At 41.3% G+C, this 14557-nt stretch overlaps 1 protein-coding gene across 15 annotated transcripts in view; it reads right to left on the bottom strand.

Annotated features, from left to right (window-relative positions):
• Positions 1-213: 213 nt before the first annotated feature.
• Positions 214-14557, bottom strand: part of LOC135096694 (uncharacterized) — a 53035-nt gene continuing 38691 nt past the window's right edge. For 3 of the 15 annotated variants that reach the window (XM_063998423.1, XM_063998422.1, XM_063998424.1), the window contains 3 exons: positions 5333-5490; positions 3938-4048; positions 446-856 (listed from right to left, as the gene is read on the bottom strand). In XM_063998423.1, coding sequence (XP_063854493.1) covers positions 781-856; positions 3938-4048; positions 5333-5487 — 342 coding nt within the window. In that variant the 5' untranslated portion in view covers positions 5488-5490 and the 3' untranslated portion in view covers positions 446-780. Of the gene's footprint in view, positions 404-445; positions 857-1323; positions 1459-3282; positions 3399-3549; positions 3750-3937; positions 4049-5308; positions 5491-14557 lie in introns of those variants that run through there. The other 12 variants (XR_010264924.1, XR_010264922.1, XR_010264926.1 and 9 more) reach the window with 12 other exon arrangements.

Here is a 14557-nt window from a genome sequence, read left to right as displayed (position 1 = left end):
AGACACTGATTTTGCATTTTTTTTTTTTTCTACACCTATTCAAAAGTTTAAAAATCTTTCAGTTTTCTGTGCATGTGTTCTAGTATCCTCTGCATTCTTTCTTGTCATTCTTTCACACTCAGAGCTAAATGCATTGAACTAACATTCCCATTCCTATTATTCAGCAACTCATGAAATTAACACCAGAGCAATTTGGTATGTTATGGAAAATGAGAGAGAGAGAGAGAGAGAGAGAGAGAGAGAGAGAGAGAGAGAGAGAGAGAGAGAGAGAGAGAGAGAGAGAGAGAGAGAGAGAGTCCTTTTTCCCTCTTCTCTCATGTCATGGCCCAGGACAGGGTGACGTCCTTGGAACATCGTCATTTGCATTCCCTAATCACAGACAGATGTGCCTCCTCACTCACTCCTCCATGTTGGAGAAAATAATTGCGTTAATGAACGTCTTGCACTTTATCATTACTTTTTATTATTATTATTATTATTATTATTATTATTATTATTATTATTATTATAATTATTACTACATTTACAGTAGTCCCTCACTGTTAGCAGTTCAATTAGTGTAGCCAAACCAATGTCAAAAGTGAAATTTGCCAAACGTGAATAGTACTATAAATGGGGTTCACCCTTTTGACTTGCATTTGAAAGCAAAGACATTATACATGAAACATTAACAGCAATATAGAATACAATAGATAATAGATGACAGATGTTATTTACCTTTAATTATTTATAGTTAAGCCTGGTGAGAGGAGCGAGTGTGGTAATTGTGTAGGTGCACTATTAATATTTGGCACCCAAACCAGTGTCATCCATATCCAAGTGTCCATGCCCTCCACCACTTGTAGAGGCTGCACTCCTGGGGACAAACACCAAAGATGTGGTTAATTGCAGCAAAAAAACAGTAAGATGGCTGTTGGGAGGTTCACAAAAATCAAACAATGCACATGGACGACAAACTGGATCAACACCATTCTGTTACGTCAGTGAGTGGCGCACCAAAAGTGGATCTGATGTGCCAGTTTGGGTGATGGCACCAGTTCAAACCTATTGCCAAACTGAAACAAGAGGGACCACACTCTCTCTCTCTCTCTCTCTCTCTCTCTCTCTCTCTCTCTCTCTCTCTCTCTATATATATATATAAAGCTTTTCAGTATTAAACATTTAGTGTGCAAAAACTTTTAGTACATCTAAACTATAGTAACTTGTGTCTTCCTTACAAGTGGTGTCATCCACCATTCTTTCTCTTCCCTCTTAAAAAGTGGGAAAAGGAAGACTGCTGGACCACACCACAAGTTATAACAACAAAAAAAGGTTCATTCAAACTTTACTCTGCTGCATGGACTGTATCAGCTTGTATTCAGGCAGGTCAAGTTGGGCGATACAAGTGTGTGCTGGAAGGAAGCTGTCATCTGCTGGCTTTTGGATTATCAACTTGTAAGCCTGGGTGTGTGTGTGTGTCTAAGAGAATCAGTTTGAGTGAGTAGTGGGAGGGAGTTTTTGAGTATGTGAGAGTAAAAGAAGGGGTTTTGTAGAGAGAGAGAGAGAGAGAGAGAGAGAGAGAATTTTGTGTGTGTGTAGGAGAGAAAATACAAGAAATTATTTCTATTAAGAGAGAATTTTGTGTGTGTGTAGCAGAGAGAATACAAGAAATGATTTCTATTAAATTTATTACTATTATTCTAAATTTATTCATATTTCAGAGGAATGACTGACAGAAGAGACAAAGAAAAGAGGAGGAAGAATATAAGAAAGGAAGGAAGGAAGAAAAGAGGGGGACATGAGAAGGATGAAATAAAGGAGAGAGAGAGAGAGAGAGAGAGAGAGAGAGAGAGAGAGAGAGAGAGAGAGAGAGAGAGAGAGATGGAGTATTGTGCACACACACACACACACACACACACACACACACACACACACACACTCACCAACCCACCCACCCATCCACAGACCCCCAGTATGTCCCACACAGTCACTCTCCACAGACTCTCACATTAGAGAGAGAGAGAGAGAGAGAGAGAGAGAGAGAGAGAGAGAGAGAGAGAGAGAGAGAGAGAGAGAGAGAGAATGTTACTGATTGTGAGAATTAATTATCATTATTATTATTATGTTCAAAATGTATTATTTATATTTGCATTGTTTTTTCAGAAGTGATAGAAAGAAGGAAGAGAAGATAGATAATAATAAGGAGGGAAGAAAGAGAAGAAGAGAGAGAGAAGACAACAAAGAAGGAAGAGGACATGAGAGAAGAATGAGGATAATAGAAGAGGAAGAAAAAAAGAAGAAATGAGAGAAAGATAGAAAAGATAAATAAAAGAAAAATAAATCCTCCCCCCTGCCCCCTTCTCTCTCTCTCTCTCTCTCTCTCTCTCTCTCTCTCTCTCTCTCTCTCTCTCTCTCTCTCTCTCTCTCTCTCTCTCTCTCTCTCTCTCTCTCTCTCCCACAATCCACAAACCCACAGTATGTCTCCCACAGTGTGTTGACAAACCTAGTCACTCCCCACAGCCTCTCACAAATATACCTCTCTCTCTCTCTCTCTCTCTCTCTCTCTCTCTCTCTCTCTCTCTCTCTCTCTCTCTCTCTCTCTCTCTCTCTCTCTCTCTCTCTCTCTCTCCATGCCTAAGAGAGGAACCTGGTCAGTCCCTGTGAGAAATTTTGCAACATTTTCTGTCCAAGCAAGAGTTCATGAAAGACTTCCCAAACAGTACAAATGACTGGATGGTCTGGGAAGTATTCACTCTGGAAATACAATGAGGGGTTAATGAAAGGAAGAATATTGGAAAATGTGTGTTAATTTAGATTCCTGTGGTGTGTGGATGGAAGGACTGGGTGAATATAGACGGCAGAAGAGGTGAGGAGTGTATGCTAACTAAAGGCAGGAAGTGAAGGACTGGATAAATATTAGACAGAAGAGGTGATAGAAGCAATGGACTAGATATACAGAGATAAGGAAGGGCTGGATAAATATTAGACAAGAGGTGATAGAGGCAAAGGACTAGATATGTAGAGACAAGGAAGGGCTGGATAAATATTAGAGGAGGTGACAGAGGCAAAGACTGTACACTAATAATGAAAAATAGATAAAATGAATGACAGAGGGAAGATGAAAGAGCGAAGAACAACTAAAATGGATGATAAGCAGGTGGAAACACCTACAAACAAGCCTATCAACACCCAAACACCCCTGACACACACACACACCCCAGCTCCTCCAGTGTGAAAGATATTCATGTATAAGCAAGCCATTTTAGCCCACAATCCAAACACTTCACCCCTGACCTGACGTACCAGCACGCATACTCACTGCTGTGTTGCCGGTTTTGCTGGACGTGTCATTCCTGATTGCTGTCTGTTCATTTTGGCCTAAAACCTTCATGCTTCATCCTTCACTTCCTCTTGTGAAACTGTTGCAAAGAAGGGAGAGTTTTTGTTGCAACATGAATTCCAAATCGGATTCAGTACTTTTATGAAATCTTTCAAGACGACAACCCTGATATTGAACTCTATCACCAGACACACACACACACACACACACACACCAGTTACAATACTTACTTCAGTGCACACTCTTCACTCCTTTAGAGATGAGCAAATGAGTGAACAGTGAATAAATCTGTTAATAAGCACACTGTGTTTTGGTGCAAAGAATCAGATACTGCCATATTTTCACTGCCGTTCACCACTCATGTCCAACGGAAGGTTTGTGGGCTGCCTTCACCATGGTCTTCCTGGCACTTACAAATCAGGGCCACAAACTGAGAAGAGCATTAGAGTACTTGGAAGGAAACCACTGGGAAGATCTTGAGATGGTGTGTGGAGGAAGGCATGACAACACTTAACAGTAAGGAAGAAATTGTCTACAGCTGCAAGTGGGAGATACTCATGGGCTGTCCAACCCCAGAAGGGAAATTATGGACAAATAATGATGTAATGAAAAGCACACCTGAATGGACTGCTGACCAGCTGATGTCTCATGAATGCTCCTCTTCCTCCTCTTGGTTTTACTCCCTGCGTGGTGGCACTGACGTCATGTCTCCCAGTCGGTCTGTGGAGTCTGAAAGAGAAACAGTGTAATAAGAGTAGTGAGGAAACTGACAATGCTTAAAAGTAGTAGTTTCATTGCACAATACCCTGGGATGTTATAGTGTGCAGCATGAGTCCTCTAACACAGACAGAAAAGAAAGAATTGCACTCCACAATTCACTGGGACACACTCATATCTAAGAGCCATCTATCACACACACACACACACACACATACAAGGAGTCCCATTCCATACTTCACTGCACTACAGGACACACATCAAGGTGGTGCAGGTCTCCTCTTTTACATACACACACGAGGGAGACACGTTGGGGCTGAGGTTTGCATTCTTAAGTGCTTTTTCCTCTCATCAGAGGTACCTTCAGAGTTCAGAGAGACAATCAGCAAGGTTCTGAAGGGTGCTTGTCTCACTGATGGTGTAGCAGCCTCAACAAACTACCTCTTGAATCATGACAACACTTCAAACTCCCACTGACCTCCACTACAGCTTGCTAAAAGTAACCACCAAGAATGAAACACTCACGAATGAGGCCTTGCACAAACAAGGGGTTAACAACATTACAACAATCACTAGAATCACGAAAACACTCTTGAAAATCCTATCAATCTCCACTCCAGGCTGCTAAAGCAAGCCGAGACAATGGCACACTAAAACCTGAGAAGGCCAAACGTCACAAGTACTACTGTGGCTCCCCAGAGCACCTCCATGCGCTCCTTCATGGTGCAGGCGTGACAGGCAGAGACACAGCCCAGGTGGTGGCTGGATGGCACTACTCACAATCACCTGCCACCAGAGTGTTGTACAGCTATTTCATCAGGACAATTCATACATGACTGTTGCAAACAAACTCTAAAAGCTTGATGCTTCATTGCTGATGTGATGTACATATACACTCATGAAACTGTTGGAAAGTAGGTACAGCAACTGTTGCAACAGGGGAATTTTAAACTGAATGAAATCTTTCAAGACAACAAAATATATTATTCAACTTCATCACAAGACACACATGCCACCTTTCCCCACACACCAGTAGCTGCATGGATGGACTGATGAGAAAGGTGTGTGTGTGTGTGTGTGTGTGTGTGTGTGTGTGTGTGTGTGTGTGTGTGTGTGTGTGTGTGTGCAGAAGTGATGCAGGAATTTATGGCTGAGTCAGACACCACCAGACACAGAGATGGGACACCACCACCATAGCCCCCCCATCCTGTATATGACAACTAGGTAAACACACACACACACACACACACACACACACACACACACACACACCTTGACCTCTTTCATAGTGATCACCTTTCACCAACAGTCTGATGAACAAGGTTGCTGAAACTGTGTGCTGACAAACCGAAGTGTTGATTCCTGCAGTCGCTGCCACACATTGCAGAGCCCCGGTGAGGTGCGGCTCTTGCAAGTCTCCCAGGTTTTCTTCTACTTGCTCTCTGTGACATCACCTGCAGGGGGACACACACATCAGTGTTCCTGTCACATTATGGGCATCACACTGAACTCACAAGTCAGGTCCACATTCACAAACCCTCAGCTTTCTTACTAAGACTATCTTCCAAGGCCACAGAGACAATCTGATGGGTTCCCAAGACTGTTTCTCCTGTTAATGAGTTAGAAATATTGTTAATCTCTCACTTGAACCATAAGCACACCTCTAGATACCTGTGTAACTTATCAAAAAGGGCCCACATTCAGAAATACTCTTCCTTCCTACCATGAATATTTTCCAAAGCCACACACATGATCAGCCATGTCCCTAAGGCTGCTTCTCCTGTTAGTAAGGTGGAAACATTGTTAATCTGTCACTTAGAAACTCTTACAACTTCAACTAGAGCCTCTGAAATGCAGCAGAGATGCAGCACATAAGTATGAATGAGTATGCTTCTCAGTTCAGAGATTAACACAGTACTTCACAGCACAGAAGGCACAGCACAAATCATTTGGCAGTAGACACCTGCCAAAACGATAATTACTCCCAGTGAGGTCTAAAGCACTGTTCAGGGGGTGCTGTGAACTTATCATTAAACCCAGCTGTGACCTCACTGAACGTTTCCCTTTGTGTCTCACAACACAAGGAGGTAGTCACAGCCTGCCCTCTAAAGACAACTCTCTTCCTCCACACAAAACTACAAGCACCTAATAACACACACACCCTTCACTCAAAAATTTTAAAATCATGGCGACTCCTACACCAGCCTCGGAATCCCCATCTGGGGAGGGGACCATAAATGTCCCCAGGTCGGACTGCCTTTCCGTCGACGACCCTAAGTGTCTTGACACCCCCCTCAACTTTTTCTTCATTAACTTGTGCAACATTCGCGGTCTAAGATCTAATTTTCAATCTGTAGAACACCACCTCTCCTCTTCTAAACCTCATCTTCTTTTCCTCACTGAAACTCAGGTGTCTGAGGCAACTGACAGTAGCCCCTTTTCTGTTCCCTCCTACTTTCTCTATCCTCATTTTCGATCCAAAGCTGGATGCTGCGTTTATGTGCGCAATGACTTAACCTGCTCTCGTGCCCACGCTCTTGAATCTTCCGAGTTTTCCACCATCTGGCTACGACTACAGAGTCATTCTCATACTAAATTTATCTGTGCTGTATACCTCTCTCCTAACTCCTCTGACTATAAGAAATTCTTTGACTACTTAACTTCCAAAGTGGAGCACATTCTGACCCTCTTCCCTTTTGCAGAGATCTCCATTCTTGGAGACTGCAATGTTCACCACCAGCTTTGGCTTTCCTCTCCCTTCACTGACCATCCTGGTGAACTAGCCTACAACTTTGCTATCCTCCATGACCTAGAGCAATTGGTGCAACACCCTACTCGTATTCCTGACCGTCTTGGAGATACGCCCAACATTCTTGACCTTTTCCTGACCTCTAATCCTTCTGCTTATGCTGTCACCCTTTCTTCTCCGTTGGGCTCCTCCGATCACAATCTCATATCTTTATCTTGTCCTATCACTCCAATCCCTCCTCAGGATCCCCCTAAGCGAAGGTGCCTCTGGCATTTTGCCTCTGCTAGTTGGGGGGACCTGAGGAGGTATTTTGCTGATTTTCCTTGGAATGACTACTGCTTCCGTGTCAGAGACCCGTCTTTGTGTGCTGAGCGCATAACAGAGGTGATAGTGTCTGGCATGGAGGCGTACATTCCTCACTCTTTTTCTCGTCCTAAACCTTCTAAACCTTGGTTTAACACAGCTTGTTCTCGTGCTATACATGATAGAGAGGTGGCCCACAAAAGGTACTTAAAGCCTTCCTTCACCAGAATCTCACGCACTTTATATTTCTGCCCGGAACCATGCCAAGTCTGTTCTCCAACTAGCCAAAAACTCCTTCATTAACAGAAAATGTCAAAACCTTTCAAGATCTAACTCCCCTCGTGATTTCTGGCATCTAGCCAAAAATATCTCCAATAACTTTGCTTCTTCTTCTTTCCCTTCTCTACTTCAACCAGATGGCACCACTGCTATCACGTCTATTTCTAAAGCTGAACTCTTTGCTCAAACCTTTGCTAAAAACTCTACCTTGGACGATTCTGGGCTTGTTCCTCCCTCTCCTCCACCCTCTGACTACTTCATGCCACGTATTAAAATTCTTCGTAATGATGTTTTCCATGCCCTCGCTGGTCTAAACCCTCGGAAGGCTTATGGACCTGATGGGGTCCCTCCTATTGTTCTCCGAAACTGTGCCTCCGTGCTTGCACCTTGCCTAGTCAAACTCTTTCAGCTCTGTCTGTCAACATCTACCTTTCCTTCTTGCTGGAAGTTTGCCTACATTCAACCTGTTCCTAAAAAGGGTGACCGCTCTAATCCCTCAAACTACCGTTCTATTGCTTTAATTTCCTGCTTATCTAAAGTTTTTGAATCTATCCTCAACAGGAAGATTCTTAAACATCTATCACTTCACAACCTTCTATCTGATCGCCAGTATGGGTTCCGTCAAGGCCGCTCTACTGGTGATCTTCTGGCTTTCCTTACTGAGTCTTGGTCATCCTCTTTTAGAGACTTTGGTGAAACTTTTGCTGTTGCCTTGGACATATCAAAAGCCTTTGATAGAGTCTGGCACAAAGCTTTGATTTCCAAACTACCCTCCTACGGTTTCTATCCTTCTCTCTGTAACTTCATCTCAAGTTTCGTTTCTGACCGTTCTATTGCTGCTGTGGTAAACGGTCACTGTTCTTCTCCTAAATCTATTAACAGTGGTGTTCCTCAGGGTTCTGTCCTGTCACCCACTCTCTTCTTATTATTCATTAATGATCTTCTAAACCAAACTTCTTGTCCTATCCACTCCTATGCTGATGATACCACCCTGCACTTTTCCACGTTTGTTGACCAAGACACACTACCTCGCCTTATTATTTTGATATGCATAAGAAAAAAAAAAATTCCCAGAAAATGCTTAAAAGACATTTTCTCCACTTCTGAACTGTACAACACACTCACGCCACTGAACAAAAAACCTTAAACAAGAAGAAAAAACAATTTCATATGAAGTGGATGAAAACAACAATTAAGTTTCCTTCACCCGTGTTATTGCCAAAGCCACACCACCTCACCTGACCGATTATTTTCACATAAACGAGAGAGCGAAAGCCTTCATCACCCCAGACTGTGAAAAAAGCAACAGATTACTTCTCCGCACTCCTGACCCCCGGGATCCACCCATGCCTTTGGTCAATAAACACTGCCTTCCTGACATTATTGTTATTTGCACGTGAGCAAAACCTACATACTTATATAATGGATAAGAGGAAATAATGTTGTCTTTTCTTCACTGGAACGCTGGAATCCACTCGTCTCATTCAATGATATCTTATTTGATAAAATATTTTTACTTATACTAAACAAAAAAGAAAATCACCTTGGACAAGATATAAATTTTGCAACTTAACTTTTCTTCATTCGACCTCAGAAACTCACTCACAGTTTTTGCCTCACCTCGTCGTCAGCAATTACTTCCTCTAAGAGAAAATACAAACTGATAACAGGAAATCAAATCTACTTTGGTCTAACTAACGTGGAAAAGGCAACATACATTCCCTTCATCTTTGACATCCTGAATACACGTGTCTGATAAGCCAACAAACATCGCTTCATTCCGACTCGAGTAACCTATTTACCCTCCCCTAACACACTGAATAAACTATGCATTATTATTTTTGCAGCGACAAACAACGTATTTCCACTTACAAGAGTGCACCACAAGCTTCATTCACCGTCGAGTATGAAACAAAGGAGAAATAATGCTGCCCTCCCCCCCCCCCCTTCCCTCCAGGCTGCTACAAAACATCATCATCCCTCAGACAGGCGTAACGCGACCCGCACTTTATATAAGGAACAATACTATGACCTTTCCCTCTCCAGGATCAAAAGGTTACCCTGTAGAAGATAGAAGTACACGAGGAGGGCACCACATCTAATCCTTCACTTCTACATTTCTACGTACAAAATATCACTAATAATTAATACAAAACTAAGCACCGACCCTCACTATGTAAGGAACAACATAATCCTTTCCCTCTTCAGGATCAAAACGATCAACCATAGAAGTAAACGAGGAAGGTACTCCATCATTGCCCTCACCTAAATTTCAATGTGCAAAATATTAATAATGCAAGACTAAACACGTCATCAATTTAAACTGAGTTTCAGTATATGACCTGTGATCCTTCCATCCCTTTATTAATAAATATTTCCCTTAAGCAAAATGAACACGACTAGCAGACACACACTAACCATACACACTTAATTATAAATATATATATATATATATATATATATATATATATATATATATATATATATATATATATATATATATATATATATATATATATATATATATATATATATATATATATATATATATATATATATATATATATATATATATATATATATATATATATATATATATATATATATATATATATATATATATATATCATGGATACACAGAAAAAGAATAAAAAGTTGATACTTTTTTTCCCAGAATACAAGACCACTTAAGAGACCAGTAGGAGGTGAGTCAAACGTTGTAAGTGATTGCAGGAGAATTAGTCAAAAAGCAGAATGTGTGAAACAAGCAGCAACAATATGTGACTTATAAAATCCCTATGAGAAAATAAATAAAATAATTTGCCTTGATACACGTGGCAGGTACAAACACATCTCACATCATCTTCAGACAAACTATAATCCCACACACACTCACTCACTTCACACAGGCAGCTGTACAATGACTTATTCTCACCCTCCAAAACACTGAAAATTATTCAATTTATTCCTCAAACTAGAATAATTTCTCTGAGCGTTATGAAATTGTCAGGTACAAGTTTCGAAACATACCTCTTAGTAATCAAATATTTCAAATATTTTAGTGTTTGCACTTTAATTTCCGTTCGGTAATAGCGTCTAGAGCTACTCAGGTGACGAAACAATTACTGTCGTGCCGTCATCTAATGGTCAAATGGTCGAAGTTCAACCAATAAATACAGTAATATATATTACAAAAAAAAAAAAAAAAAAAACAAATCTTGGAATTACATAGGAAACAAAAACATATCTTAGATTATGTTGGTAGTATTCTATACCGAGGCAATCTGCTGCCTACGTAACACTACAGGAGGAGGCAGTAGACACCTGCCGAAACGATAATTACTCCCAGTGATGTCTGAAGCTCTGTGATCTTATCAATAACCCAGCTGTGACCTCACTGAACGTTTCCCTTTGTGTCTCACAACACGGGGGCGGTCACAGCCTGCTCTCTAAACACAACTTTCTTCCTTCACACAAAACTATATGCACACACACCCTTCACTCAAAGTTCTAAAGTAATATGGCGACTCCTACACCAGCCTCGGAGTCTCCATCTGGGGAAGGGACCACAAATGTCCCGAGGTCGGATTGCTCTTCTGGTATCGACCTTAAGACCTTAGTGTCTTGACATACCCCTCAACATTTTCTTCATTAACTTCTGCAACATACGCGGCCATACATCTAATTTTCAATATATAGTACATCACCTCTCCTCTACTAAACCACATCTTCTTTTCATCATTGAAACACAGGAGTCTGAGGCAACTGATGGTAACAAATTTTGTTCCCCTCCTACTTTCTCTATCCTCATTTTCGATCCAAAGCTGGATGTTGCGTTTATGTGCGCAACGACTTAACCTTTTCTCGTGCCCACACTCTTGAATCTTCCGAGCTTTCCACCATCTGACTACAACTACAGAGTCACTCTCAAACTAAATTTACCTGTGCTGTATACTTCTCACCTAACTCCTCTGACTATGAGAAATTTTTTTGACCACTTATCTTCCAAAGTGGAGCACATTCTGACTCTTCCCTTTTGCGGAGATCTCCATTCTTGGAGACTTCAATGTTCACCACCAGCTTTGGCTTTCCTCTCATTTCACTGACCATCCTGGTGAACTAGCCTTCAACTTTGCTATCCTCCACGACCTAGAACAAGTAGTGCAACACCCTACTCGTTTTCCTGACCGTCTTGGGAATACGTCCAACATTCTTGATTTTTTTCGTAACCTTTAATCCTGCTTATGCTGTCACCCTTTCTCCTCCGTTGGGCTCCTCCGATCACAATCTCATATCTGTATCTTGTCCTATCGCTCCAGTCCCTCCTCAGGATCCCCAAAGGCGGAGATGCCTCAAGCGTTTTCCATCTGCTAGTTGGGGGACCTGAGGAGGTATTTTGCTGATTTTCCTTTCGTGTCAGAGACCCGTCTCTGTATGCTGAACACATAACAGAGGTAATAGTGTCTGACATGGAGGCGTACATTCCTCACTCTTTCTCTAGACCTAAATCTTTCAAGCCCTGGTTTAACACAGCCTGTTTCCATGCTATACATGATGAAGAGGTGGCCCACAAAAGATATTTGAGCCTTCCATCACCTGAATTTCATTCGCTTTATATTTCTGCCCGGAATCGTACTAAGTCTTTTCTCTAACTAGCCGAAAACTCCTTCATTAATAGAAAGTGTCAAAATCTTTCAAGATCTAACTCCCCTCGTGACTTCTGGCACCTAACAAAAAAACATTTCCAATAAATTTGTATCTTCATCTTTCCCTCCTTTACTTCAGCCTGATGGCACCACTGCCATTTCACCTGTTTCTAAAGCTGAACTCTTCGCTCAAACCTTTGCTAAAAATCTACCTCGGATGATTTAGGGCTTGTTCCTCCCTCTCCTCCACCCTCTGACTACTTCATGCCACCCATTAAAATCTTTTCCCCTAAGTGTTTTTTTTTTTTTTGTGACCTCATGACCTTTCGTTCGTGAGCCGCGGCTTTTCGTGCTTTCGTCAACTTCCCTGTGTATTATATGCTGATGACATTGTCTTAGTGACCGAAAGGAGAGGACAGCTGGAAAGAAAATTAGAAGAATGGAGAGTTGCTTTGGAAAGCAGAGGAATGAGGATTAGTAGGTCCAAAACTGAATATTTTACGACGGATACAAGGGGCGATCAACAGGCCACAATTAGACTGAATGGTGAAAAGTTGAAGAGAGTGAAAACATTTAAGTATTTGGGATCGATGGTAGACGAGACAGGGGAAATGGAAAAAGAAGTGAACTTTCGGATTCAGTGTGGCTGGAACAATTGGCGGCAAGTTTCGGGTGTGATATGCGATAGAAGGGTACCAGTAAGAGTGAAGGGCAAAGTCCACAAAGCAGTCGTTAGACCTGCTTTGATGTATGGGCTAGAAGCAGCACCTTTGAAGAAGATTGAAGAGAGGAAGATGGATGTAGCGGAGATGAAGATATTGAGATGGATGGTGGGAGTCAACAGAACAGACCGAATTAGGAATAAGTATATAAGAGGAACGGTGAAAGTAGTTGAAGTCTCCAAGAAGATCCAGGAGTCAAGGTTGAGGTGGTATGGACACTTGAGAAGAAGAGTTGGCGAAGACCACGTAGGAAGGGAGATCATGGAAATGGAGGTGGAGGGAGTTAGAAGAAGAGGACGGCCCAAAAGAAGATGGATTGACTGCATAAACGGAGATCTTGGGGAGAAGAATATAAATCCAGAGATGGCAAACAATAGAAAAATACGTGGAGAAGGCTCATTCACAACGGCGACCCCGAATAGGGAAAAGCTGGGAAGAAGAAGAAGAACCAACTTCCCTGTGTGGCGTGTTTATCTGTATGTCTAGAAAAAATTATTGTACCATATTATTTTTTATAATTAATATTTATCATTATCATATCACTCCGGTATGTAGATAAAGAAAAATATTGTTATTATTATTAGAATGATCTTCCAAATACAGAACGCGTTGCATTCCATTATAAATATTCAATGACTGATTTTTAGTTTTATAAAAGTTTTATGAATATAAAATATCCTGCATCTTGCTGTTTTCTTTTTGTCATTTGTTATCTTTGTCATTCTTTGTGTGTGTGTGTGTGTGTGTGTGTGTGTGTGTGTGTGTGTGTGTGTGTGTGTGTGTGTGTGTGTGTGTGTGTGTGTGTGTGTGTGTGTGTGTGTGTGTGTGTGTGTGTGTGTGTGTGTGTGTGTGTGTGTGTGTGTGTGTGCGCGCATGTGTAATTGATACAGACTGAAGTTATATCAACAAACAGAAATACAGACAGACAAACAAAGTAAATAAATAAAAACACACAAAACAAAAAGTGGGAAACGAAAATTAAAATAGCAGAGAGAGAGAGAGAGAGAGAGAGAGAGAGAGAGAGAGAGAGAATTCCCACACTCGTCAATAGCAAAGTTAACATTCCAACATTGTTTGTCATGTCCGGAAACTGTTTTTTTTTAGGAGCGGTAGGATGGCATGAGGGGGGAGAACTGAAGGGGGGAGTCATCAGGGGGGAGGGAGGCATCAAGGGGGAGTATTCTGACTTTTGTCACTCACTTCCCCGTTGGCGATCAGTTGGATTTGGTGATGGGCGATATGAAGGGCTATACTTTCAATCCTCTCTCTCTCTCTCTCTCTCTCTCTCTCTCTCTCTCTGAACATTGCAACCCATCGCTTCCACCTATCTTTTCTGTTTCAGTCTTCAGCCTTCGAGCGTGACAATACAGTCATTTCAGCCTTACGATTTCCCGAGTAAGAACGGTAAACAAAATTGGGGAACAAAGCTGAAGGTGAAAGAGATAATTTAGCTATTCATGGAAGTTGGCCTGACTTTATCTAAGGACAGACGAACATACGTACTAAACATGCAAACACACACACACACACACACACACACACACACACACACACACACACACATACATAAAGGACACGAAAATGGATCTTCTAATTTTGGATACTATAATAATAACCATTTCTAAGATCAATATAAAAAAAAAAGGTTATTATGATACCAGAACGTATATTTGTTAGTGTTTGATTAGCGGTCCATTTTTCTTTTCTTTTCTCGTTTATGTACATATTTTCATTCTTCGGTTTCTTTCATATGCTTTTGTTCATCAGTATTTTTTTTTTTTGTGTGTGTGTGTGTATTTGTGTTTAATGATCTAAGTTTTCT

The sequence above is a fragment of the Scylla paramamosain genome, unplaced genomic scaffold, assembly GCF_035594125.1.
Source record: "Scylla paramamosain isolate STU-SP2022 unplaced genomic scaffold, ASM3559412v1 Contig6, whole genome shotgun sequence".
In the NCBI taxonomy this organism is placed as follows: Eukaryota; Metazoa; Arthropoda; class Malacostraca; order Decapoda; family Portunidae; genus Scylla; species Scylla paramamosain.
This window is presented reverse-complemented; position numbering and strand designations above follow the sequence as displayed.